At 38.8% G+C, this 27547-nt stretch overlaps 1 protein-coding gene across 1 annotated transcript; it reads right to left on the minus strand.

Moving 5' to 3' along the window:
* Positions 1–1826: 1826 nt before the first annotated feature.
* On the minus strand, positions 1827–19367 carry HHLA1 (HERV-H LTR-associating 1). The gene is made up of 16 exons (XM_040549798.1): positions 19076–19367; positions 17562–17621; positions 16353–16433; positions 15791–15874; positions 15615–15698; positions 14113–14196; positions 13394–13450; positions 13197–13283; positions 12416–12508; positions 11259–11456; positions 11123–11125; positions 10599–10670; positions 10282–10353; positions 2671–2827; positions 2254–2336; positions 1827–2030 (listed from the first exon to the last, which is right to left on the minus strand). Exons 1-16 carry the CDS (start codon positions 19149–19151, stop codon positions 1987–1989), a joined length of 1335 nt encoding a protein of 444 aa, XP_040405732.1. The 5' UTR covers positions 19152–19367; the 3' UTR covers positions 1827–1986.
* Between the last annotated feature and the right edge of the window lie 8180 nt (positions 19368–27547).

The raw sequence follows: 27547 nt of genomic DNA on the forward strand, positions 1-27547 counted from the left end.
TGAGGCTTTGCAGGAATGAAAACCCTAGAATATGGAAACATGTTTTTCTTTGTTGGTTTTTTTTTTTTTGGTGGTGGTTGTTGTTTGTTTATCTATTTATTTATTTATTTATTGTGAGGCTTACTTTTTTTTTAATGGAGTCTTGGTTTTTATTCCTTTTCATATTTAGTAGTTTTGTGTTTTTTTCCTCATTAATTTTCATTATTCTCCTGCGCAAGCCAAGCTGTGAGTCTTAAGCAAGTGTGACAAGAATTCTGTCATTCAGGACAAGTGCCTTTAGATCTTTTCACAAGACACACATAACTACATGGCACCCGGTAATTCTCTCTCCGTGAAACCACTCAGGTGGTAGTTCCCAGCCCTTCCCAGGACCTTAAATTGGAGACAGCTGTGACCTACATGCAGTGCCAGACATGGCTCAGGCATGCCCTGTGGTACCTCATACCTCACACAGGTTAGTTAGCACCCTGCACTAGGACTCATATTATTCCTGCAGGAAGAATGCAGAAGGCAGTGATTTCTTACAAATACAAAAGCTTCCTGTAGCATGGAGACCAGTGCTACAATTCAAATATATTGAAATAATAATAATTTTAAAAAATCTTCTCAAAGGGAAGCTTTTGACAAAAATATTTTTCTTTCAATTACTGAAAAACAGAAAGTCAAACAAAATCATTGCTTTCTTCCTCTCCCACCCTATGTTCATCCTTACATGTCCTTCTTCCTCAATTCTCAGGAAACTTAATGATGAGAATGACTGTAAGAAGCAATATAGATATACTTTCTTAATCATGTCTTCAGACTTTACAATGTTTTTGTGGGATCTAAAAGCAGCTGTTGCACAAAGGTGTTTTTCACCCAGCCTTTCACAGCAGAACTGATCCTGCCTTGGGTGAGGAGAGGTGTTGCAGTGTGACATCCCACCACAGCTTTGCAATATCATGGCCATATTTAATACTCCCTCCAATTTATACATCCACTATAACCTCATTCTTATTGCTTTCACTGGCCTACATTGCAATATCAACTGCAGTTGATGATACTCCAGTCTGTCATGCTCTTTGATGCGACAGAAAGCTTAATGCTTCCTTTGTGACATTGGGCACAATAAATTAAACTTTTTTTTCGGGAAAGGACTATCTTTCTCTGGGGTCAGCATTCCCTATGGTGCCACCTTTCTCTTTGGCATTATATTACTTTGAACACAAATTTCTTCAGTGAAACATCAATGCATATCAGCTGTACTGCAAATATTCTTCTTTTGTTGGATATTTTAATGGCTTGATTATGAACTTTGGGTTGACTGAGGAATCATATTGCTGCAGTGCAGCGAAATACAGGATTGTGCATTGTTTGGCTTTTTTTTTTTTTTTTTTTTATTGTCTTTTAGTTCACCAGAGGTGCAATTAAGGAAGGAAGGACATGAGTCTTGGTGAGCTCACACAAATGTGTCACGGAGTGAGAGCACCAGAGGTGTGAACATTTCCTTGGCTGAGCTCTTCATGAGATGAGTTGCTGAAGTAGTGGGAGACTCTTGATTCAGAATCATGGACAGTCTGCATGGGCTTAACCCGCGGGAAAAAAAAAAAAAAAAAAATCTTGTCTTTAATATTTCAGCTTGTTTTAAAATTATTTTATATTTGTTCATTTTGATTATTTTATGTTAATTGTAAGTTGTACTAGAGGAAAATAATTACATGCACTAACCAACCATATATGAATCCTTTATAAAATACAATTTTAAAAAGCCTTCCAATGTTCTTATTGCAGTTACAACACTTGTATAAAATGCATCTGTTTTTACACATCATTTTTACATCGCTTTGAGGAAGACAGATTCCTAAGTTAACATCCAATTAATAACTTGTCTTGTTACAAACATTTGTAAATAACATATCACAATCTGATTTTTCTTATGCTGAGTAATGAAACAGACTACTAAACCTGCCACCGATCTTCTGAATTGCAGTAAAATTCTTCAGTGCTCTAAACTGATTTACAGATGTTTTTAATGCATTTCTGTTTTAATGCTGGAAGAACAAAAGAAAATTGAAGTCAGAACAGATTTTACAAGGAGTATATTAAAACCATACATGGTTCAATAAATCTCTCTTTATTTTAATACCTTAAAAAATCTTCAGCAGGAGAAATAGCACTCTGAAGAAAGTCAGCAAATACTCTGTGGGTATCTAAAACTTCTTGTTATATATTCTTAATAAAGTATGTAGAGGTTTAAATAGAAAACATACTTACTGTGGGAGTAAGCAACTCTCTTGACTTGTTCACAGACATAACTTGCATTTTTCAAGAACCAGGAATAGTATTCAACACAGTACCTAAAGAAATAAAGTTAGGAGAGTACTGTCCTGCTATCTTACATAAGCATAGCTGAATGCACTTCATGCTGCTAATATTGCACTTTGAACATAGAAACAAAGAGATTCTGACCTCACCTATGACATTAAATACTGGGAAAAATTCAGCTGAGCAACATTCACCCAGTCTGACAAATGGAGGCCAGATCAGTGCCCTGGGGGCCCATCTGGGACTCAGCCAGTAGCCACAGACTCAAAAATAAGCACTGGTGATTGAAAATTGTCATTTTTTTGAAATAGCATGATGGATTATTTTAAGAAGACAGAAGCAAGTGAAACTGCTGTCAGATTTTACCTCATGGCTTCCTTTCTGGAATATTTTCTTCGACCAACACAGAGGCAGAGCTGGAAAAACCTGCACAGCTCCATCACACAAGGATTGATCTTCTGCACTATGACTGTGACAGGAGGTGAGGTCACACGGGACTCTTTGAGGATTGCTTGTGGACACCCTAGGAAAAATATAACTGTGTAATAATTCATAGACTTATCCCATGAAATTCCCTGTAATTACTTATCTGGGCTAAGGGAAATATGCAGATTAAAGAGCTCACGTAGCTATCTTAAAATCAAGTCTGAGTGAGGCGGATAATTGAAAAGAAAGCCACACGCAGTCTGGCAGTTGTTAGACTTATAGCACAAATATTCTTTTCAATTCATTATTTATCATTTCTAGTTAGTTATTAAAATCCATGTTGCTTTTATTTATCACAAATATAAGGAACAACTCTAAAGGTGTAATTTATTTATTGTTACTTCTTTAGCTGGAGGTTCAGTTGATGACAGCACCATACACTTATTATATTTGATATTTTCTACATAGATATGATACTTTAATGCAATAGCCATTTCTATTTTCACACTCTTTCCTACACACACCCTCTAAGTCTGAATCCTAGGCTAAATACAACAGAGCTAATAAGCAGTCAGCCTCTCACTGTTCTCTTCATCTCCTTTTTAGCCTCATTAACAAAAGAAACATGATTTATGCAGAGGTTATGGCTTTCTCTCTGTCTATTTCTGCATTTGTCTCCCATTTTCCCCTCTTGTTTCCAGCAAATTGAATCATCAGCTAATTTCAGACAACTTTTTAGAGACAGGTAAAAATCCTCTGGATAAATACTTTCCTACAGGTGTCTTGAAAACTACCAAGAAACTGAAGGAGAAAAGGTCAATTTTTGCCTGCATTGAGAGGAAGGTAGGAATCATTTCTCCATTTTACTCTTGGTCGGCTGCCAGTTGGTTAATCCATGGGTTTTTGTTTGTTTGTTTGTTTTTCCTTCAGGTTACCACTATTATATTAACTTAAGAAAAATGCAGGAAAATGGTGTAGTGAGGGCTGGACTCCCTCTCCCCTCTCTGAAATCAACTAAAAGGAAAATATCTAGTTTATTCTGTTCATTGAATCTTCTCCAGTCAGCAGTGAGAGAGAAACATTTGTACACCAAACAGTTCACCCCAGCAGGAAATGCACCTGTGCCAGGCTGCAGATAATGTAATATAACAGAATAGGTGATGGCAGGTTATAAGAATTGCTATGTGGGTGTTTTCTTTTTTTTTTTTTTTTTTTTTAGTGTGAAATACAATCTCCTTTCAGCGTCCCTTTCTGTTATAGAAAAGAGAAAACAAAGCAAGGTGAAAATGAGGGAAACTTAGAAAGGGTAATGCAAAACTGCAGCTGCTTTCATATTTTTTTTTCAGTGTTTTTCTTTACTATATTAAGAGAAAACCTAACATTAGCCATAATCTGGTCTTCTTGAAGCCTTACTCTGGCACGCATCATCTTGAGTCTTTGCCTTTGCTGTTAGTTAAGTTAACTTAGTTAACAGTTGTGTTATGGTAGGTAAAAATCAAACAGCTTGCTAGAAAAAACAAATGCAACATTTAAACTGTGCTGAAAGGCTAGGACATGGCTGAAATAGGCATGTAACCACTTCACCTTAGTGCATTAAATAATGTCACTCTGCAGAGGAGATGCTGTGGGGAGGCACAATTTGGGTTTTGCAGTGTGCAGCTCGTGCTGCCCCCTACGTGCAGCAAGCTTTCCAAAGGTGCTGACCCTGTGCCAGCACTCCAAAAAAATGAGGGACATCCCTGCAAACACCACTCTGGAACTGAAAGAAGATAACCAGGGACCATGCCGGGAGAAGCCACATTTTGCATGACCTGGGTGTTCTTCTCCCTTCCACCCACTGAGTTGGAAGACCCCTAAACTGGGGAGAAAAGGCAGCAGCCATGGGATTGCTGGCTGGCTTTTCCACCCATGAAACCAGCAGCAGGCTTTGGCCACATGCCTAAATAAACTGTCTTACCTGCAGAGCATAATCCCCTTAGACAGTGTAATTGTATTTCCAGGTTCACGTCTCACATACTTTATAGCTTTGGGCCATCTTATGTTATGCGATAGGAGAGGTTACGGAGGTTAAATTTGGACTAATGAAGTTCTGTTGAAATAAGACTGAGTTGTCTAGTGCTGACAAGAAGTTTAATATAAAATGGCATCCGTGGGCAGGAGGAAAATAGAGGCACTGCCAAGCTGAAAGAGATTGCTATGAAACAATTTGTCTTCTGCCAGAGCTTGCCCAAGGTAGCAAAAATCGTGGAGGAGTAATGGGCAGCCCTTGCAGCTCCCATACTCATGGTCCCCTCTGAAAAAGGACCACTGGCTGTGTGTCACAGACAATGCACTGTAATTAGTCAGTGATGAGCGAGAGGGAGCCCCATTTCCCTCAATCTCAGCAGTTTTGCATGATCGCTAGCACTTGACACATCTTGATTTTTTCCACTTGCTGGCAATTAGAAATGACTGATGTCTTGTTTTAACAAACACTCTTCATGTTAATAACTGAACATCAGAGCAAGCAGTGATGAGTTTTTAGTATAAGTTATCCATTAAAAAGGGATGTTATATTTGCTGGGAATAATTACAACTTCCTAAAAGCCGCCCTCCAATGAATCTCAATGTCTCCACCAAAGTAGGTACTCACTATTCCATCTAACAGGTGTTAGTGCTTTGCTCAAGCTGTGCATTTTGCCAGCAGAAATTCAGCTCTATCTAAATGTAAATTGAATGACTGCAATTTCAATGTGGATTCATTTATGTAGGAAAGAGAAGTCAAATAAAAAAGTTGAAAGTTAAACAAATTGCTCTGGTTTTCATTTCTAACAATAATTTCATTTTAAATTGATGTTGTATTTACATAATACTGTATTTAATGCTGATTTTTTTTTTCAATTAATGTTAGATTTAATTTTATTTGGATTGGATAGTATACTTACATGACAGCATTGAAATCAATATTTTCAGTGCTTCATAGTCATTTTTTATCTCATTGTAATAAATTTCTACTGTGAGAGGTTTTTTTTGTTTGTTTTGTTTTGGTTTGGTTCCTACAAATTCAGATTGAAGCAAAAAGATTTATATGTAGGAATTTATTTTAAAACTTTCCTTTCTAACATTTTTCTTTTCTAAGAAAATGAGTTAGTACAGGGAAGAGAGCGCAGGAAACTCACTTTCCTATGCAGAGCTTTGCTCTTGCCCTTTTGAAATTACTATGCTACTGTTGCAGGCAGATAAGTGACCAGTTCGTGCTGCACTAAAGAGCCCTTTCCATTAGGAACTGAATATCACCTCTCTTTGACACTTAGATTAAATTTTGCCATCAGCGAAAAGCAATGTTTTGGCTACTGTGAATAATTCAGGCTTACAATATCCCTCTCTGCGTGCTATAATATGCACTCAAATATTTTATCAGTTGGCATACAATAAATAAACAAATAAATAAATAGATCCACTTTTGTGATTTAAGAAATGACTTCATGGAGTAACGTCTTGGTCTTCAGAGTACTGTGGCTGCTCTTCACTGCTGTGTGATCCCACTGTTTTATTTTATTTTATTTTATTTTATTTTATTTTATTTTATTTTATTTTATTTTATTTCTTCTCAAAATGCCATGATTGATATATGCAGCTATGCCACGGTTTCTGACAGAGAGGCATTTTGTGACTCTCCATTCACTGATTGCAACCCATGTTTCCCAGCCTTTTCAAAAAGGTCTGGTTCCCAGTTTTAGGTTTTGTAGGGTTTATAGGGTTGTCCACCAGACAGCACATGGCAGATGAACAAGCCCTGGACAGCGCACACCACTAATCCACCCGCAGACTCCAGCAATGTCCAGTTGGGTGGCCCTCATTTAATCCTCAAGTCAAACTCATCCAAAGCAACTAGGAAACACAGAGAACGTTGTTGCTGTTGTTTTGTGTGTGTGTGTGCAGAATTATGTCTTGGTGGACAAGAATTACCATAGCATATTCATCTGATCCCTATCAAGATAATAAGACATAGTTCGTCTTAAAATCTTCCCTTCGCACCATCAAGAGTGTCAAGAAATCAAACTATATTCATGATATTATATTGGTTCATTTTCTTCATGTAATGTATGTCATGGGGGTTAAGATGAGGACTTTTTTTTTTTTTTTAGGTGAAATGAAAAAAATATCAAAAATTTAAAAAAAAATGTTGAAAGGATAACTAGCTCCTTAATATAATGGTTTGAAAGGCCTCTTAACATCAAGAACTGTTTCTTGTCTCACCACCAGTGAGTCTTCTCCTTAGAAGCAGGTCTCAGTAGATAGTGTTTTACTTCAGTTTTCCCAAGCCTCCCAGGCAATAGATTCCTCTCCAGCCTCTTTGCCACTGCCTTTCTTGCAGGTCTCCCCCCACTGTGTTTGTGTGATCACTTGATGCTGTTGTTAAAATCCTTTGTATTCATAATCAGTATTTTTAATTAACTACAATAACATCAATAACATTATTTTCTCCAAGAACGGATGCCCCACTGAGTCCTATGCTCTCAAATGCTTTCTTTTCCTAATAGTATGATTGAATAGAAAAGAAAAAAAAAAAGAGAGAGAAAAAAAAAAAGAGAAAAAAAAAGAGAAAAAAAAAAAGAGAAAAAAAGACAAACAAACCAACTTCTGCTGGTAAATTCAGCCAACCAGAACTACGAAAAACCTGATCAGAATCACTAAAAGCTACAAAAATTAACAGCAGAGGATGCTATTGTTGGGTTGCTGCAATAGGCAATGACAATAAAACCAAGGTAAAAAGCAGACAACACCAAAGATATAAGATGTTACTTCTCTCCTATTATGTGACTATTCCCAGCAACAGCAAACTGAAGATTTACAAAAGGACTTTTCTTGTCTGACACAACCATGCTTATCCCCTCACCATAATCCTTTGCAAACAAATAAAGGTGTGTTAGAATACAGCAATGATCAGACAGAAGTCAGTATTTAAAATATCATTACAAACTGTGAGATTAGCAGACAATCCAAAGCAAATCTTTGGCTTTAAGCCTCAAAGCAATCTCAGACAAAGACCTGAGGTTTGCCTGCATGGAGCTGGGGAATTGGCTGCATCTCCGATGCTCTGGGTTGGTTCCAGTAGCACAGAAGGAGACCACAAGGATGCAGTTTCCCTTCACCTGCTGATGCTCAGTTTTTCACTTTGCCTGTTCTGTTTTGACAGAACAGCAGCAGCTTTCTTGGTCAGACTTATTAGGAATCCATATCAAAGACCCACATTTTCCTTTAACAATATCAGACAGTGCAACTTATTTTTCCATCATCCCCATCAAACTATCACAAGCCATATAATCAGCATTTCTTTTTTTCCATCCTTGCCTACCGCCCTTCTGAATTTGCTGGCCCTACTTTGCTCAGATCATCTTTTTTTTTTTCTTTTCTTTTTTTCTTCTATTTCCTATGTGTTCAAACACACCATCTGAAAAGTGTTATTTGATCGGCATTTTTGTCCTTTGGACAAATACAAAATTCTTCTGTTTTTATCTATAATATCAAGACTAAATGATACTGAAGAGCCCCTCCAATTTAGTCTGATATATTACCATTGCACAGCCCAGCATCTATGCTTTTGGCATTAGACAGTCACTGCACAGAAAGATGAGCAGGCAAGGAACAGATTTCCAAAATCCCCTCTGGCAGTCCTCACGACCAAGCAAGACTCATGTTCCTGCTCATCCTCTCCAAGGAACAATCACATGTCTGGTAGCAGCACAGTCAACTTCACCGTGGGGACCAAAGAGCCTCTTCCCAGAGCATCCCATCTGTTTGTAGCTCTGTGACAGCTCTGAGCAGCCAAATAGGTGGATTTGGGGTGAAGGAGGCTGAGAACACAATCCTAATGCCAGGAAACCTTGGAAATGAGCCATATGTTTATTCTGGAAAAGATGGGGACCATTTCTTCCCTTTCTAGTCTTGTTTTCAGCCAGAGACACTGATCCTGAATTAATGTGCTACAGACTGAGTGGTAGCTACCAAGTTTCTCTAAAAAGATTATGCTATGCTGAATAGCAGATAATCACAATCCCAGTTTGGAATATAGGCATGTAGATTTTGTCTGGATCCAAGTGCAGGCAGGCTGGATTTTCCCTCCAAATACAATATATGAAATCGTATTTGTAGGGAAATATGAAATATGAATATGAAATATGCAATATGAAATCACAAAAATGCCGAAGTGCTTTTCCATGTGAATACCAAAGCTGGACCATGTACCCCAGCATATCCCTCAAATTTACTTTAATTCTATTAATTTACTTCCTTAACTCCATTAATTTAATTCCTTAATTCCATTAGCATTCTATGATTCTATGATTAATTACCAGGTTAGCAGGGAGTGCAATGCTTAATCAAGAGCTGAGGTACATGCAACTTCAGTTCTACCTTGCCTGCAGCTCAGCTGGCCACGTGGTTTGGTTTACAGTGTGATCACCGGGAGGAAGGATTCCAGGCTGGGAGTGGAAAGGCCTGGTAGAGGTATTAAAGGTGTCTGCAGACCTGGAGGTATTAGAGGTATCTGCAGGATGAGATGTATTTTACCTAGTTTTAGGTGTTCATGATAGGTCTCATCTCAAATCAGCCACCCAGATCTCGGTAAAAAAATCCTGCCTTAAGCTCTGTTGGCATTAGTCCACTGGAAGAGTTATTATTTATTCCCTGTGATAAGCCCATGAAACCCAATTCAGAATTTATATTCTACCATTCTACCACTCTTAGCATTGCTGGAGCAAGTAGAATTTTTTCTTCAGCTCTGTGACTTCTGATTTTGACTTTGATTGGGATTTGAAGCTAAGATTTATTCCCATTGTACTTATGAACTATGCTTCTACTTTGCAAATTTGGGAGTGGGCAGCCTGGACTCATTCATACGCCCAGAATCCAAAGCTGGGGCTGGATTCTCCCAGAGTGCAGATTCCCTTTCTGGCATTTTATTAGGTCCAGTTTTTGAAAGCATATATCCTCTTATTAAATACTTTCATAGAAATGTAATTTTTTTGCCTATATGACTAGATGACATAAGTGGAGTGGCACATCATCATGTATTTACTACACTGAACTCTTAAATTCCAATTATTTTGGAATATAAAAGGAAAATCTGTGTTCTCCTGGAAATCTAGCTGATAACTGTCCTTCTTTAGCCAAAGAGGAACTTTGTAGTATTGAAAATTCAGGGTAATTCTGAAGATTTCATGTGTCAGGGATAGACTTAATCATTTTATTTGTACCAATAGGAGGATTTAAAGCATGACAATTTCTTTTGGAACAAAGGAATTTTAAGATCTCCCAACAGCCAATCCATGTTAAAATTGACACGTGGAGTACATTATTTCATTATATCATAATTTGTATTTTCAGTGTGAGGTTGTGTATGATTCAGAAATATGGAAACAATCCCTTTGACATTTTGTGTGTTTTACATTCATAAAATATACTATCAAGTACATGATACATGCACATTATTTCTGCATAGGAAAATTTGTATATGGGTATACTTTCAAACAGGCTACTATTTTTGCTGTATGCTCAGCTACTACTTACGGGCAATTGAGTGAAGTTTCAGTGTCACACCGGGCCGGTAGGGTGGAGTAGGCAGTACAGAGGAAAGCAAAACTGAAGGAGGAAGAAGAATATAAAATGCTTTGACAGAACAGGAAAAAAAAAAAAAAAAAAAAAAAAAAAAAAGGAAGTTTGAACAAGAGTAACAAAAACACACTGAAGTCTCAGGCCACTAATAGACACTTCTGTAGATATTGATGCATAAATACCTTCACAGTCTCCTATTTCTATACATATTATTTTTATTTTCATAAATGTGCTGACTGATGCACTTTGCTATTTTTCCAGATCAATCTCACCTGGCTCTGTTTGCATCAGTTTGCTGGCTTCTTGAGGAGGGATGGTCTGCATCCAAAATGCATACGTATCACCTGAGGGAACAGAAAGACACATAACATCATTCAGAAAATTTGTTATTTGTATATTGAGAAGAACATCCTGCTATGTATGAGACTGCTCAACAGACAGGGGTCCTTATCCAGTACTTCCAGTGGCTTATAAAAATGGCATAATGAAAAAGGAAGGGCAGAAGCTGTATTTATTAGAACTTGGAAAGTGCATGGGCTAAGGAAAGAGGATTTAAAGAAGATATTTTTAGTAGAGACCTAGAGAATCAGCTCTATTTTATGGTCGGTTTTAGTTTCAGTGTTCCCTACCCCACCCCCGCCCAGGTCTATTCACTGGATTTGGAGCAAAATGTGAGCAAAGAATTGAGTGGCAGATCTGTCCACAAGAAGCAGGACCTGTGTTTTCCCCCAAACAGTATGAACTACAGGATGGCTCCTCTACCCTATGTTAGCACCTTTACAGTAAAGAAATCTACTCACTAGAGACCAAGAGTGGGTCTCCCTGAAGGGCCTCCTAACATCCACCTCTGAAACATGGCTTGGGTTGGGCTTTTGGCCAAACTCCAGAGCTAACGGGGTAAAGTAGGTTTTGGTCCTCTGCACAGAACTCACCAGGGCTGGTCTGCAAGGCTGATGATGTGGCCAAGCTCTCCCCAGCAGCCGGAGGGGCTCCAACTGTGCCTCTTGGTCTTGAAGCATCCACGTGCAGTGATGGAAACCCTGATCCCTTCACACCAACCGTCTTTGGCCATGGTGGGGACCTTGTGGTGGGGATGTCCTCCCCTTTCAGGGCAAGAGGGGTGCTGGTAGCTGGAGAAGCTGAAGACAGACGGAAGGCACCATAAATGTCCTGTGAGTGCTGGTGCCCCATGGCAGCAGCAAGCATAACATGCTGGGGGACAATACTACCTAAAATACACCCAGAAAATCCCATTTGCTCCTCAAGTGCTTCCGCTGGCAGCTGACATTCAATTTTTCACTTAATTTTATTAATTATGGTTTTTATTTTTTCTTTCCAGGAAAACATGGGAAGTACCACTAAAGTTAGAAACTTTAACTGAGGACATAGAATAATAGAATGGTTTGGATTGGAAGGGACCTTAAAAATCATCTAATGCCAGCCCCACATTCCAATGTCCAAGTGTTCATAAACAAAAAAAGAAAATGTCGTGTTCCTTCAGAGTGTTTTTTTTACATAAATTATTTTTTATTTCCTAGACTTTTTTTTACTACAGATGGAAAGATGAAAGCTCTTGTCTATGTGACGGGAAGCAGGCAGGTACTGGAGGGCAGATAGTGGAATTGGAGAACCGATGACATTTTTGTGGCAGGAATGACAACCAGTCACTCACTACTGAAGGTTATATAAAATCAAAGATGTTACCAATTTAAAATCAAAATCAATGTCTTTTTTAAATTTTTTTTATTTTTATTTTTTTTTAAATTTCAACTATTTTAATTAAATAAAGTACAGAAAAAATGCCAATAAGAAGAAATAAAAAAACAACAAAACTTTTTCTTGGTTTAAAACAAACAGTTATTTTTTTTTCTTTACTTCTCTCTCTCCTTGAGAAATTTTGTAAATAAAACATTAAAAAAAAAATCTGGTAAAAATGCTATTGAGTGCATTACTGGCCTGATCTGAGGACAAACTTTTACCTTACTCTGTAATTGTAGTTTAGCATCACTGATGTGTGCAGCAAAGATAAGCGATCACTTGTTGAGATATTAATCAAGGAGAATATAAAGATCTGGAAATATTAACTCACTTTTAAATGTCCACTTGTGTTCTACTGATGGATCCATGGTTTTGTTTGAGTCTTCCTGTAATTTCATGAAGCTTGAAAAAATTGAATCTAGATCTTTGAGGTATGAGAAGATAATGTTAGTACACTCAGCATCCATAGAATATCATATAATAGAAAGGAAATAAATCAGTTCCTTTTGCACCAGAACCTGATGTCTTTTTAAAAGAAAGTTACTGGCAAAGTGTCTTTATTATTATTATTATTATTATTATTATTATTATTATTATTATTATTACTTCTTTTTAAACAGGTGAGAAACTTCCTAACAGCTTTCAGTGAAAGTGAACTTGTCAATGATTTCCATGTCTTCCTGTTTTAATCCACGATCCAAAATAAGAAGTAGTCACTGGCAGCAATAAGAGGTCAGCATCTGCAGCCAGCTCAACCTGGCAAAGAAGTTGTGCGTGGAGGAGCCATGCAGCACGCTGTCTGAGTATATTCGACTCCTTTCTGAAGGTTACTCACATAAATGCAGGTTACTTGTGCTGAGAGCTAAGGGAGATAACCCTATAGATCAAGAATATTACAGAGCCTTCACAGCCCAGTGCTGAATCCCGTGAAAGCTCTGATCCCGGGAGCTTTTGTTTGTTCCTCCAACAGAAGACATCATATTCAATAATTTAAATGTTTGTAAACTTTACTTATTTTTACAAGATGGGAAAGGAGCATTCATTACAAGTGCTACCTGGGCATAGTTTTCACTGTTGTTGCTGTTTCTTTTTATTCCCCAGGATGTACTTACCCAGGTCAGATGATGCGTTACCGGAAAATGTGTAATTAATAACAGGGGACTTCTCCAATATTTTCCAAAAGTCAGACAGATTTCTCCCTGCAAATATACATGATTAAAAATATGAAGACAGACTTGTTTCTAGTATAAAAGTCATAATTGAAAGTAAATAGGACAATATTTTGGGCTAGAATGATTTTTTCATTTACCTATTTGGCCTGTCATCACACAGATGTAGATACAATCTGAATCATTGCTCTGACGCACTAAAAGGCAAAAAAAAGTAAAACAGATCATTGTTACTAGTTTTCATTATATGATATTATCTTAAACAGCGAAACACAAACCCGTAATAGTATGTGGCTACTACAATTAGCCAAATATTTTCATTCAGATTTGACTTTGACAAAATCTCAATCCAGCACCAAATCCAAATGCTAATATTTCTAGGAGAAATGTTTCTCCTAGTTTAAAATTTTTAATTTAATTAAAATTCTTAATACAAGCATTTTTACAAGGAAAAAAAACTTCAAAAAAATATAGCACATATCATTCCATAGGGTCATAATTTCCTAAAATACCAGCATTCAATAATAATTCAACACACTGTCAAGTAAAACATATATGTTCATAGAAACATACACACCTCTATATTATATATTAATAATATTAATATATTATTAATATAATATTAATATAATCTTAATATATTATCTATATATTATGTGTGTGCATATATATATACACATATATATACACATATTGTTCCTTTAAGGAGACTTTGTTTTACAACTGCGGTCATGCTTTACAGCATAAATGCTGCCAAATAAGAGCAATAAGGTTTTATATGCATTTCTATGCTTGTTTCCTTGCCAGAACTAAATCACACAAATAAGACAATGATAAATGTTTAAGAGGAAATGCAAACCTGAGAGAATAGAAGTAGATTTGAAAATTTCTGTGAGATAACTGGTGGAGTTTCCAATTATATCAACAAGTAAAGCTGTAAAATCTAGACAACAAAATACATAAAGTTTATATTTGAAAACATATTCAACTATCTACATTATCAGAAATCATTTTTCTAACTGATCATATTTTGAATATGTGCTTGTACATTAAAATTATTGAAATATCTAAAAGTTCAGAACTTTTCTGCTGTATAGGAGTAGACTTAGGAAGCCATTGGAATACTCTGTGGAAATACGTGTCAAAGATTGTATGCAAAATAGCACCAATGTGCGTAAATGAAAACTTAGAATCTATCTGTTCAAGAGAGCTATTTAAAGTAACACTCTATAAAGGCTGCTTAAATATGGAAGAAGAGCCCAAGCCTGTAGGCTCTGTGGCACTGATTACCTATCTGCCACATGGGACCATGTGGGGACATGTGATTATCCATCTACTCTGAGGTCTGCTTCAGAAAAACAGATGCTGTTAGCTCAAAAAATGGTTAGTGGTGGAGCTATGATCTATTTTATTTTAATTTATTTTATTTTTTATTTTTTGACTAACAGGCTCTAGTGGTAACAGGTCAATGTTCTCATTTAGGAGTGACAGACACTACCTCTTGCAGCCTGTGTTGGGCCCACAATTTCCACTGCCTGGGTGGGTGCTCTAACAATTACATTTTGGATTTGGGGCAGGAAGATTTAAGTTTCTGCACCACCCTCCATTGCAGACTGGGTCATTACACAACAAGGCTTGTGAGCTGTGTGTGCCGAGAAGGAAAAAAAAAAAACAAAACACAAAAACACTGTGTCTGTCTTCAGGGGTCATCACATGCAGTGTACAGGGCATGGGTTCTGGTTCCCAGTTGCTGAGCCACTCCTGATACCTCACATTAAGCAGCCACAGGATTCAATCGCTCCAATCCATCCTGGAATGTTAAATACTGTGAGATCAGGGGTGTGAATGAGGACCATAGGTGAATGATTTGCCCAAATAGCATTTAACACTATTAAACAGCTCAATGCAGGCATTAATCCTTACTTTTCACTCCTGTTTTGCTTATTGAGGTTATTGGATTCTGTTGGTGTAGAGAAACCCTTGTTTTTCTTCTGTGAGTCAACTTAGGAGAGCAAAAGTGGCTAAGATAATGTATTAAAAAATGCCATATTGTCTTTCCTGCACTGCCTTTTGTACTCAGAGAAGGAAAGCAAGGTCCTTCCACCAGGCAAGCCATGCTGCTCACTTGACCGATGGCTCCATCCCAGAGTGGCCAGTTGGGTGCAACCACGTGAGATTTTCATCAAGTTTCCCCAGAGGTTCATAGCAGCACTCATTGTGAGTAATGGCTGCTGACTTCAGTACGGTGATGCTATTTGTACAAAAATAAAAAGCCTGCAGAGCTCAGGCTGCAGCCTTCAGCTCCAAAGGAAATAATTTACCTTAAGCACATTCAATTGCCAACCTCTTTTGTGTACCTACCTGTCAAGTCATTTGTCACGTTGTTTAAACAGTAGCAGTAATGCATAGGAAACTTGCCAGGGTCAACATTTTTCAGGCTAGAAACTGTGGAGAGAGAAGGAGAAAATGGGTATCTTGATGCACATGCCACGTGAGAAGAACCGCTCCTGTGCGGAGCAAAGCGCTGAGGCACTCACTGTTATAAACGGTGACTGACACTTTGTGGAAGGCAAACGAGCTGTAAGACGTGACGCTCAGCAAAGAGAAGAGTTTTTTGGTACCTGCAGAAATACATGCCCATGCTATTAGCGGTTGGAACAAATTATGCGAACAGAATGTTTCGGCTCTGCTCATTTGGTTTCTAAAAGACTCCTGAGGTGCTGATGCTATACAGCTGCCTGAGACTCAATTCCTTTTCATTTCCACCGAGGGAAGGATCATTGGTATTATTTTTTTTTTTTTTTTTTTTTTTTTTTTTTTAATTCAAGCAAGCAAATCTGCACTGTGTTATACAGTGCTTTCTAAAGGCATTCCATAAGTAATTATGCTACGCCTATATATAAACACTCTAATTTCTAAATTCTTTTGGGGTAGACAGCTATCTGCATTATAAATGTGCAAGAGTAACTTGCTCTGAGAGTTAATTCTGGAGGCAGAGAGCATGCATTTATGGCTTCTCCTGCTAACACCATCAGTCCTTTATCTCATTCACCGCGGGGCTGACAGCCTGCATGACCTGCCCAGCCTCTGCAGCATTACCTCTGAGTGCCGTGCTCAGCATGCCGTTCACCAGCTCGGTCAGGTTAAGAGCAGCCAGATCCACAGACTTTGCAGGCAGCTCTGGAAAAGAAAGGGTCTCTGAGCATCTGGAAATGGCTGCTAATCCCGTTTGCGTACAGCAGAAAGCTTCCAGAACGGGAAAATGAAATAAGCTGTTTATGTATTGAGGCACACTGAAAGAAACTGTGGTTAGAAAATGAATATTGCGGGAGTGCAGAGAGAAGTTGGGAAAATAACAAGATAGAGCAGGCAGTGCAATGGCAGGCCAAAATTCAGGTAGGGCTCTGTGTCCCCTGCTCCCTTGAGCATGCCCTGCAGCAGGCTGCCAGGAGCAGCACCCAGTCCTGGCGTTTTGGTGCCCCCTCGTGATGGGCAATGTGCATTTTCTTCCGAAAGAAAAGCAGGTCACTCTTCACAGATCACAAATGGAGGTAAAAGTACCTGGGAAATCCCCAGCGCAACATAGAACTGTGATGAAAACACAGATTTTATTTATTTATTTATTTATTTTTGGAGCTACCTTGGTGGCTACACTACTACCACAGATTAAATTGACTGCAGCTGAGACACAAGTTTTATTTAAAAGGTATTTTCTTCCCGTTGATGTTGCTTGTCTGTTTTTTCCAAGCTGAACTTTCAAATATGTTATTTTGCCTCCCTCCCACGAAGTCATAAAAAAGTAGAGTGGTATGGTGCCTCTGTGTGTGTGAGGAGGAAGGTCTGTGTCTGCATGACAGAGAGAGAAAAAACAGAGCAGGATGGAAAAAGAAGCACAGAAAGCCAGGACGAGAACAAAATCAAATTTGTGGAGAAATATGATTTTCTAATGATATCAGTATCATTTTTAACCTGTTCCAAACTGAGCGTGTTAAGGCAAGTGATACTGGAGACGACAACCCATCTTACAGACCATGGGAAGGGCTCTGGGAGGACAGTAAGGAGAAAGAGAAAATGTCACCTCACATTGCTGGAAGGACAGAGGTTAAAATGGATTAAGCAGGGATTTTCATAGTCCCGAGGAGCTGCCTGTGTTGGGGTTAGGAGCCCTTGCAGCAGTGGTGGCTTTGGGCTCACAGACTCTGCAGGAGAAAGGCCCACCCGCCAACACCTCCACACCTGGCACAATACCTCCCACCCCCTTAACACCCACACACAGGCTCGAGGGGATCCCCATGGGCTGCTTGTTACCTGCGGTAGCCAGCACTGCCGCTTGCTTCTCTCTCTTATTTTCTCTTCTTACGCATGAAGCTGTGAAGTGAAGAAAGAGACTTGAGGAACAGTTTTCCCTGTTGAGCTACCAAGTGGCCCTCAGTTGAGCTCTCCATCAGTGTTACTTTGCTGCTATTATTCATTGTAACTCAGACACCCATGGACATAAGCACTGCAAAGCAGGACACCAAGTATCTGCAACAGCAGCTGATCAAGTGCCTAGAAATAAGCATGTCCCAAAAGATCTGTGATGTCCTTCAGCTGCCAGCTAAAGGATGAAAACAGATTAAATATCAGAGCTTGCTCCTTTAACTCCAGAATCACAATAAAATATTGGTAACAAACTGCTTTTGCAGTCTGAAACTGGGCTTGCATGCAACACTGATTGCAAGGTACGTAGAGTAAGAAGGCTAAACCAAAAGGGACCTACATGGGCTGTATGCGTGTTTGTAATTCGGAGCAAGTGTTCAATTGAGGGCCACTCTAAAAAGCTGTGGTCTGGGAAACAGATTGGAGTGGGGCTCAGGAGTTTGGGCTCACTTCAATGACCAACAAGAGATGATACAAAGCAGGGATTTAGCCATTGCAGGACAGGTTGAAGAGCAGGACTTTGGTACTTAAGCTCCCTATCCCATCACTGGAGAGCTGAGAGCCTCCAAAGGGTAATCCATAAGGCTCCTCAAACATGCCAGCACTTGCTAACACTAAACTCCAATGTCTCTCTGAAGCTTCAGTGTCTGAGTCCATCCAAGCTCCCCAGTGAGAAGTCCTCTCTCCTGGGAGCTGGTGCTGAGGGTGGCTCGCCTGGTGAAGCTGGTGATGGCCCTCTCTGCATTATAGCCTAATGGGCAGAGCTATCACTAGAGTGTAGGAAACTTGGGGTCAGTTTCCTCTTCAGCAAGAGTAAAGCTGGAGGAGTGGAAACAGCAGAACAAAGAGGAGATGAGACTGCATAATCTGGTCGTTTTTATCCCAGGTGGGAAACCTGTATGCTTGTCCTTATTCTTACAAAATCTATTGCTTCTACAGAATGGAGTCTCAGGATACACTTCTTATCTTTCTCTCTTTATCTATGAATACATAAAAAGGAAAAATAACCTGTGGATAATCCATGGCACAAGGCCTGTAAATCATGGCTTCTGTTATGGTGCTAATCAGCGTTAATAACAAACTCCCAGACAGTATGAGCTAAATTCAGACTGGCAATCTAGCTGGTAAGAAGTCTTCTAACTCTTCTTTGTCTTTCTGTATAAACCCTTCTGACTCCATATTCAAGGCATGGAAGCCAAGAATAGACCTTTGCCATCATCTGCCTCGTCCTGCTGTATGGCACCAGTCCTGGAGCCCCAGCCCATCAGTCTTGCCTTTGGAGGAGAAAAGAATAGAGAACCAAATCTGCTACGGATGTGGGAACAGGGAAAGATTTCAGGCTATGGGAGCAACTGGAAAAGATTTTTTTTTTCTCCAGCGTAGCACCAAACCATCATCCTTACCTATGTTCCAAACCAGAAAAAGACACAGAAATCCCAGGCTTATCTTCACTGGCACATGCCAGCAGAACCACCGCATTATGAACTCTGACTCCCAGTGGTTTTGGCTGCTCTAGGAGAAAGAAATACTGTTTTGGTATTGTTACTGTTAGTGGTGTTGTGCAGTTTTGCTCAGACCTTGTCCCAGAATGATGTGACCATGAGAGTAATATTAGATTTCTTGGATGCGAAGAAAAGATTGGTGGTATAAATGACAAAGAATCAGAAATCACACAGTCAGTATTTTTTGTGTATGTATGAGTATAGCATATAACTCTTGCTCTTTGAGTCTTAAATAACTGTCTGTTTACTGGGACTTGGTGAGGCTGTCTACACAGTCTTCTCTGGCAGGATGAACTGTACCCAAAGCACACTGACACACTGGGTGCCCACTCTTTTTGTTGTTGCTGTTGTTGTTGAAACAAGATGCCATTTATTTAGGTTCAATCAGATATCGATCGAGCTCCTTTTCTGCAGAACTGTTGCTTACCCAATCATACTTAATCTTGTATTTCTATAGTTAATTATTCTCACCCAGCTGTGTCCTGTGCTGCCTTAGAGATGGCTAGAAAAAAAAAAAGAAAAAGGAAAAAAAGATGGAAGGTCCTTGCTTCCCTCCATTATTATTATTATTATTTAGAATATTGGAAAATACGAAATAAATATGTAGCCATCAGAAAAGTAGGGGTGTATCAAAATTAAAAAAAAAAAAACCAACACCATCTTTTTTTTATATCAGCTATCTCCTCTCTTAGTAGCACACAGTGAACCATTATCTTGAAGATAGCACTGGTTGATTAACAAACTATTACCATCATGTTTAAAATTTTCCTCATATTTAATTCAATGGAGAATTAACACATTCTGAAAATAGTTTTGTACTTAGCAGTGCTAAAGAAACCCTGCCTTGGGATGATGAAATGATACCAAGCTTTTCTGTGTTTGAAACATCTGTGTTTGTTTGTCTGATGAGTTTAAAATGTTTAAGCATTAGCTCTGCAAATTCAAACAAAGCTCTGAAAAGCTTTTTTGGTAGGCCTTATCTATTAGTCTATCTGGTTAATTCTTTCTCCTTGACCCCAAATGTATGTTCATCCACAGTTTCTGCATACCATGTACTAAAGAGTGGGGCTGAGGATGAGAGAAAGCCTTGGTCAAATCTCATTCCCCAGATTTCATACTCCGTCATCTTTATGTGGGCTTAAAAAATTATGCAAAAGCAGAGTCCAGTGTCCAGTGTACACATTTAACATCAAGAATCCTAAGCTTGGTTCTCCATGTAAAAATGTTCAGGATCTGAGCAACGGGTTGGCTACAGACTACGATTGCAGTGCTGGCCTGACACCCAGGGCAGTCTAGCCCTGCTTCCACTATCCAGTACTATGAAGCTTAATGGGAATTTCAACAGATTTTTTTTTCTATGGATCTATGGACTCTTTAATTAGGGAAGACTAGCAGGTTTGATCAAGTCTGCTAACATGCTGACGTGATGGAAGCAGTGTGAATGTAGTCTGCACTGAAGTAGGTATAAAACTAATTCAGGCTTCTGGATTATGCTCGGTTGTGTGTCTCCCATCCCTCCCCTTTTGATTTGACCATATGAAATGGAAAAGAGTTAGCAACAAATACTCAATAGTTGTGCCAAATGTGAAGAACTGGTGCTTTGCAAAGTGGCTGTTGGGGAGAGCAGGCTCCTTTTGGAGCAGGAGGCCTACAGTGGCTGGTGTATGTAGTCAATGGAAATGGCCTGAGAGGTCTTGTCAAGGGGGAGCTGTTGGGCTGTGTGTGTGGCTGAGGTCAGGTATGTTTTACCGGGTTTTTGTTTGTTTTTAAGATAAATTCACAAATTTTTATTCCTGTGCTATGAGAAGTGACTGACACCTTAACTCTGCGAGATCTCCTTTAGGGTAAGTCAAGCTTCACAAAGACAGTTCAGTGTTTATGGGCCATACACCTCCCCCTGAGCATGCTTCTAATGACCCATTCCCTGTACATGGGGTATGACCAGGCTGCATTGCATGTGCTGGCTCTGTGCATGGTGGCCCAAGGGACACGAAACACAACCAACAGCAGTACTGCCACTGTATAGCCCCTGTGACATAAGGCTGGTCTTGGCTGGAGGGTCTTTGTTGCTCGGACTGGGAGAAAAGCCCAAACTTCTGCCCTTCATGAGGATTTAGGCTGTGTGGCAAGAGAGAGACCCAAAGCTAGGAGGTGGGAGATAAGGACACCCAATGCTCCACTTCATCTTCCCTGGTAGTTACTGATCAATGTTTTCACTGAAGTGGGAAGACTTCATTTCTAGAACCTGCTTTGAGGAACGTGGGTTCTCCTGGGTCACCATGGAGCTAACCCCAAAGTCCTTGGTGTCCATAAGAGTATTTTGCAGAATGATGTGCAAGCACAGATGTTTTCTATGAAGATTCACAAGTAAAAGGGGTGATAAGCTATAGATAACTTCATATCAGGGATTTGCCTTCATTACTATTTTATTTAAGCTGTCCCAGAACTGTTCATGGTGGTAGGAGAGGGAAAATCATCCGACAGAGGACTCAGTGCAGCATGAGAGAGCAGGGGCTATATGAAGAACATGTTTCCAAGAGACAGGGCAGGGGCTAACAAACACATTGGAAGAGAGAGAAGGAAAAAAAAAAAGCTGTAAAAAAGAGAAACAAAATAGAGAATGAAGTACAAAGTTGTGCTTAGTATCTCGTGGACATCTCGTGGACATCGAGAGACAATTTCTTGCTCACCTGAATCTGCAGCTCGCTGTTGTCCTCCTGGCTGAGCTGCTCCTCAAGGCTCACCACCACAGCCGAGCTTCTCCACATACAACGCTGCTTTGCAGCAGGAATTCAGAGCAGGCATTAGTGTGACCATTGCACCCACACTTAGCTGAGATTACATTCTACAAGCTACAGACTCAATCAAGTAAAATATCTGATGATTGGGACAAAATGCAAACATAACGTTGAAGGACGGATCATAAACCAAATCCTGTCTACTTCTAACATGAAAATATTAAACAATATTGCTATGGAATTAGTGGAAATGTCTCCATTCATGTGAAGGCTTGTTTTGACTGGATGCCAGCTTTAGTGCTGTGGAATCTTCTGCCCATTACAAGCTTCTTAAAAAGAAATTGCAGAGAAACTTTAATACTAACAACAGTGTTTTGGAAAGACTGCCACTAGTGCTCAACAGTTAGGCAGTGGCTTAAATTTGAAGCATTAGGTTTTAGCTGCTTTCCCAGATCTTTTCCGAGCATTACCTCTTTGAACATTTGTGCTGTCCAATTAAATTTTAAAGCCATTTGTGACAAATATTCCTAGAATTTCTACCTGAAATATCTTATCTCTCAACAGCGTGCATATAAGTAATATTAACTCTTATGATACACGTCATGTTTGCGTTATTCTGGTTATCTGATTTCTAATTTTTAATCTACCAGGGACAAGTCTTTATTACTCTGTAACTGTATCTCTTTTGTTTGCCAACATAAGCGACTCCACTGTGATGACTAAAATACATGTCCAGATTGCAAATATGAAACCCTCCCTGGACTCCAACTCACAATCACTAACAATTTCTTTTGCAAAAGACAGCAAGATTTGCAGGCATTAAAGGAACAGGGGCCACACAACCATGAGCAGACAGATAAATTCCATAAACTGACTTTCAGTGAATATTTTTGTTCCAAACATTTATCTGATACAGGATGTAGGTCAGGCCTTTAGTTACAAATTCCCCTTTGCCACTACTGGATACATTAATACACCTTTTGTGTTGATTTTAAGCTGAATAATATTACTAGAATCCATTTTACTCAGAACCGTTGATCCAGAGTTCCCTGAACTGCTGAACTGGAGGGTTTAATCCAGTTCAGACTACCTTTATGCACTCATGAAGACCTCTTATTAAATGCCTCTGTGCTATTCTAGATTATGGGATTAATTAACATGGTTATTAGCTATGCTTCATTTGAAATCATTTTAATGCAGCAGATAACCATGAAGTTTGAATTGTTTTCCTTTTTTTTTTTTTTTTTTTCCCCAGTATAAACAGCTGTCAAGTAATTTTTCCATATCTTCACTCTAAACAGAGTGGGACAGAATTTAATAGACCAATAATAATAATAATAATAAAAGTCCTTGAGTATTAATTTCCTTACCTTTGTTCAGTCTCACCATCTAAAGGTCACCTCTCATTTTAAGCACACCATGATACACCCGGTCTAAAGAAATATTCCATGTTAATATGAAAATAAGTCTCTGTTACAATTACACACTTCATTAGATTGCTATAACCACTTTTTAAGTTCAGGTTTATTTGTACCAGGATTTAAGCAAACCTCTAATAAAATTACATTTTATTTTCTATATTCTCATTCAGCAATAATAACACAGACAATATGATTCCCTCCAAGTACATTTGAAATGACTGAGATCTGGAATAATTAATACCAACTTACCCAACTTCTCTTGACAAAGATGATTATCTTCAAAGCCTATATAAAACTGGAGGCTATCGCCAGGTCTTAATAACCACTTAGTGAAAGACTTTGAGTAGATAGGCTTGATAATCTTGCTTTAAAATCCTGTGAAAATTGTCATCCTAATCCCAGAAATACTAACTAAAGGTAACACAATCGTAAGCAAACAAAATACCCGCTGAATCCTTCATGGAATGACTCTGTGGCACAGCAGGTTAGGATTGGAAGCTCCTTTTGGCAGTAGTGACTTGCACTGCAAAGTAGAAAGGATGTTTTTTTTTTCCCCCTTTTAAAGGGACAGCTCATTTTACTGCAATTAGGCCTATGCCACCTTTGACAGGGAGAGGTAGGCCAGGCGAAACCCCTTTGATAAAGTTTTATCCATGCTTGGGGTAGCAGTTTAAACAAGGGGTGTTGAGAGACTATGGAAGAAACTGGTGTGTGTCTTAACTGTAGAAAATCAAAAGGAACAAAATGACAGATTAAATCAGAAAATTGTCTGGCATTGTGTTGAAGTGGCGGGGAAGGAAGAGCGAGCTGATCACAACAGTGATGTAGAGCAATTTTGGTGGTGTTGAGTGATATTTAGCATAAGCCAAGAGATGATCGTCATTGGAAGCTGTGAGTAAAATTCTGCTTCCATTTGCTCCAACGGAAAGTGATCCCTCTGAAATCAGTGGATTTAAGCACAGCTTGGTTAAAAGCAGATACTTTACCATAAGCCACTGCAACATGTGAGGAATGCTGTCATTCAAAATCTTATGATAGTTAAAGAGAGGAAATTAAAAGGAATTTGCGACCAGTCAGTCAATGGACTAAAAGGTGCTTTAAGAACCAGTTTAAAACCTCAGCTGAGGAGTATTCTGACCCCTGCTAGAGGACAAAGAAGACCTGGCAGATGTCATGTATACAAGCTGGCTGTAGGTAATGGTCCCCGGCCTCTCCTCACCTCCCAGATTCGTCCTGGGAAATGTTGAGGCTGCTGGCTGGCCTGGATCAGGAGTATTCCAAGACTTCCTATCAGTGTCATGGTCCTATTAATGACACAGGCATTTGGGTTGCAGGGCTGTTCCCCAGCACTACTTAATTTATTATTGCTGACATTGCCTGGTAACTGGTGTGTCATCAGACTTGTTTTGTTTGCACTTTATTTAACTCTCTTCCTTTAATTGCATTGTCTCACTTTTTTGCTTCCACTAGTTATATCAAAAAGAGCTGTGCTGTTACCCAAAGACACTTACTGCAATGGCTAAAACACTGCAGCCTGCCAGTGTGTCAGATAAGAGAAAGTGATTTTGCTGGTTTCAGATTTCAGTCATATCCTTTTGGGGTCTTTATTTATGGGTCATGCTATGTGTGTGTTAGGGTGGTGTCTCCTTCTGTACTGCAAGCCCACCTTCACCAAGAATTTCCAAAGCTGGAAGACAACGTATAACTGTTATAATTGGTAGACATGAACCTTACACATGCACACACACACACATGCACACTCTTACCTTTATCTTCTTTCACTTTGCCTTTCATGAAAAATGTATTCAGTGTGATGTTATTGCATCTAGACTTATCTAATTCTATCTGGAAGTTACTGATATGACAAAAGGCAAATTTTTGTGAATCGTGACTAAACGCTGCAGCTTGAGGAACTTGGAAACATCTTTTCTTTGACAAGACTTACTTTGCTTTTACTGACTTAATTACCAGTTGCTCAATATCTCATCAACAAGACTGGGATGAAAGTTCTCTCTGTAGCAGCTCACAAAACCAGGTATAGCCAAGAAAATGTGTGTGCTGGGATCTGTTCCAATTGTTTGATGTTTGGCTATGAGGATAATTTGACTTTCAGCAGGTTTTCCCTCATGCTGTATTTTGCCCTGGGACCCTGTAATTTTAACTTTGCTCAGCTGCAGAGCGATGCTCAGGTAACCGGGGAAGGGGCTATTGTTCAGCCCCAACTTTGACTCTTCAGGACAATGCGGCGTTCTCACTCAGAGCATCACTCTGAGCAAGCAGCTTTCTCAGGAGTATAGTCTTTACGTGTCTTCTTTTTCCAGCACCTCTTTGTGTGGCAGAGCTGTGACCATGACTGGCATCTCAAAATCCAGAACAAGTAAAGAAGTCATTTTTAGTGTGTTCTCAGCAACACGATATAGATGCATAATTCATATAAATTACCATGTAAAAGCATTCATTTGCTGAAAGCTACACAGGAGAAGTCCTCCACTAATACAAGTTAAATAAACATACTTTCAAGCCACAAGCCTCTGATTTACCTGTAAGAAAAAAGATTGGGAAGGAGGGAGAAAGCGAAGTCTTTGGTGCTTTATCTCTCTGGGCTGGGAACACAGTGTGGAGGTGATGCACTACTTTTTTCTTGTGACTTTTTGTTAAACGGTTTAAAAACACCGTGCTACGTAAGCAGTTACAATGTGTGTGAGTGATGGCAAGGGCTCCAGCAACATGTTCTTGTGACCTGAGCTGGAGTCAGCACCGAGCATCCCCTCCCATTCCTACTTTTCAGAAAATCTTAGCACTATTTTTCTAATTATATTTTATTTATTTTTGCACAAATTTCATTAAGTACAGTTCTCAAATGTAATCATGTTTCTTTGTTACTCTTCTTTTGGAAGAGTAAAATAAATTTAATCTCTTAAAAGTAAATTATGTATATATATTAACATCTATTTATTCTTGTCTTTAAAATGCGTTTCCCATTTGGGGAAATTTATTTAGAATTGCAAATGAATCCTATTCTTTATAATAGTATCTCTTTAATCTTTTTCATTAAGATTTTGCTAAGATTGGTACTAGCACCACAAAAGTCCCTGAAAAGAACAAGTACTAAAATCTACAGCCATTCAGTTTGAATGCTTCCAGTAAGAAAGTTTTATATATTTGTATGTCTCAAGTAGCTAATGCATTTCTTTAAAATGTTGGATATTGTAAAACTTTTGTGAATTTAAGCATATTCTTAAGGAAGAGAGGAAAGGGAGAGAAACAGGAAGAAAAAGAAGGTGTGGAAACTGTGAAAATATATAGTGACAATAGCAAGAAGTTATTACAACTAATATGGAAAAGGTATAGGAGTTGTTTTTGCCATATTACACGGCAGAAAAAAAAAAACCTCAGCTGGAAAATTAGAAAGGTGTTGTGTCTTGAATACATTTTTTTTTCCATCTGTACTCTGATTCACTTGGTTAAACAGGCCAAGATTTAGCCACCCAGTATTTTGTCAGCTGAAGACTGCTATTGGTTGTCCCACTGAAGAAGAATTAAATGCATAAGAACTGAGTAGCTGGCAGTATCTGAGTATCTGAGTAACTGAGTAGTAACTCCATTTCTCAATGAAGTTATTGGCATATTGTGACAAGAAAAAAATATAGCAGAGTCAGCTGCCTCAGTGGGTAGAGCAAAACATATTTACTGAGTTATACTCATTGGACACTCATTAAAAGAACAAAGCTATTGCAAGCATCTTTCTGCAGAGCTCTGCCACCAAATGTTCATTCATAGCGTAAATGTTTCTCCAGAAAAAGCAGAGAGCACAACGGCTGTTGCATTGACTGCATAGTTCTGTTTCCTAGTTTATAACGCAACATGGAAACTACAGGGAATGTACTGAATCTAAAAACAAAGTTCATCTCTGGTGGATTTCTGATGGTTTTGTTTTCGTCTCTGCATGGTATAGAGATTCCACGAGATTTTTACAGACCCATGCAATGTCTTGCATTGCTCCTTTGGGTCTTCTAAAAACAACATTCAGAGATCGAACACCACATTTGTAGATCTTGAAACTCATAGGGCTTTGATTATATAAATAGAAGTTTCAGCAGTTAAGAACTTAGAAAATATTTAATGATTTATCCAGTGTTGTTGTTTCTGATATATGTGTCAGACACACAGCTGTTCCCTGCAAACTTACCAAAACATTCACAGCATGTCTTACA

The sequence above is a fragment of the Cygnus olor genome, chromosome 2, assembly GCF_009769625.2.
Source record: "Cygnus olor isolate bCygOlo1 chromosome 2, bCygOlo1.pri.v2, whole genome shotgun sequence".
Taxonomy (NCBI): domain Eukaryota; kingdom Metazoa; phylum Chordata; class Aves; order Anseriformes; family Anatidae; genus Cygnus; species Cygnus olor.

What these genes read in the sequence shown, in the direction of transcription:
- HHLA1 (XM_040549798.1), bottom strand. Translation starts at nt 19,151, where the DNA reads ATGCGGTGGTTCTGCTGGCATGTGCCAGTGAAGATAAGCCTGGGATTT. An exon ending in GTCAGTCACCGTTTATAACA is followed by an intron (nt 15,699 to 15,790) that starts GTGAGTGCCTCA and finishes CTCTCTCCACAG; the next exon opens with TTTCTAGCCTGAAAAATGTT. An exon ending in ACTGATGCAAACAGAGCCAG is followed by an intron (nt 10,354 to 10,598) that starts GTGAGATTGATC and finishes TTCCTCCTTCAG; the next exon opens with TTTTGCTTTCCTCTGTACTG.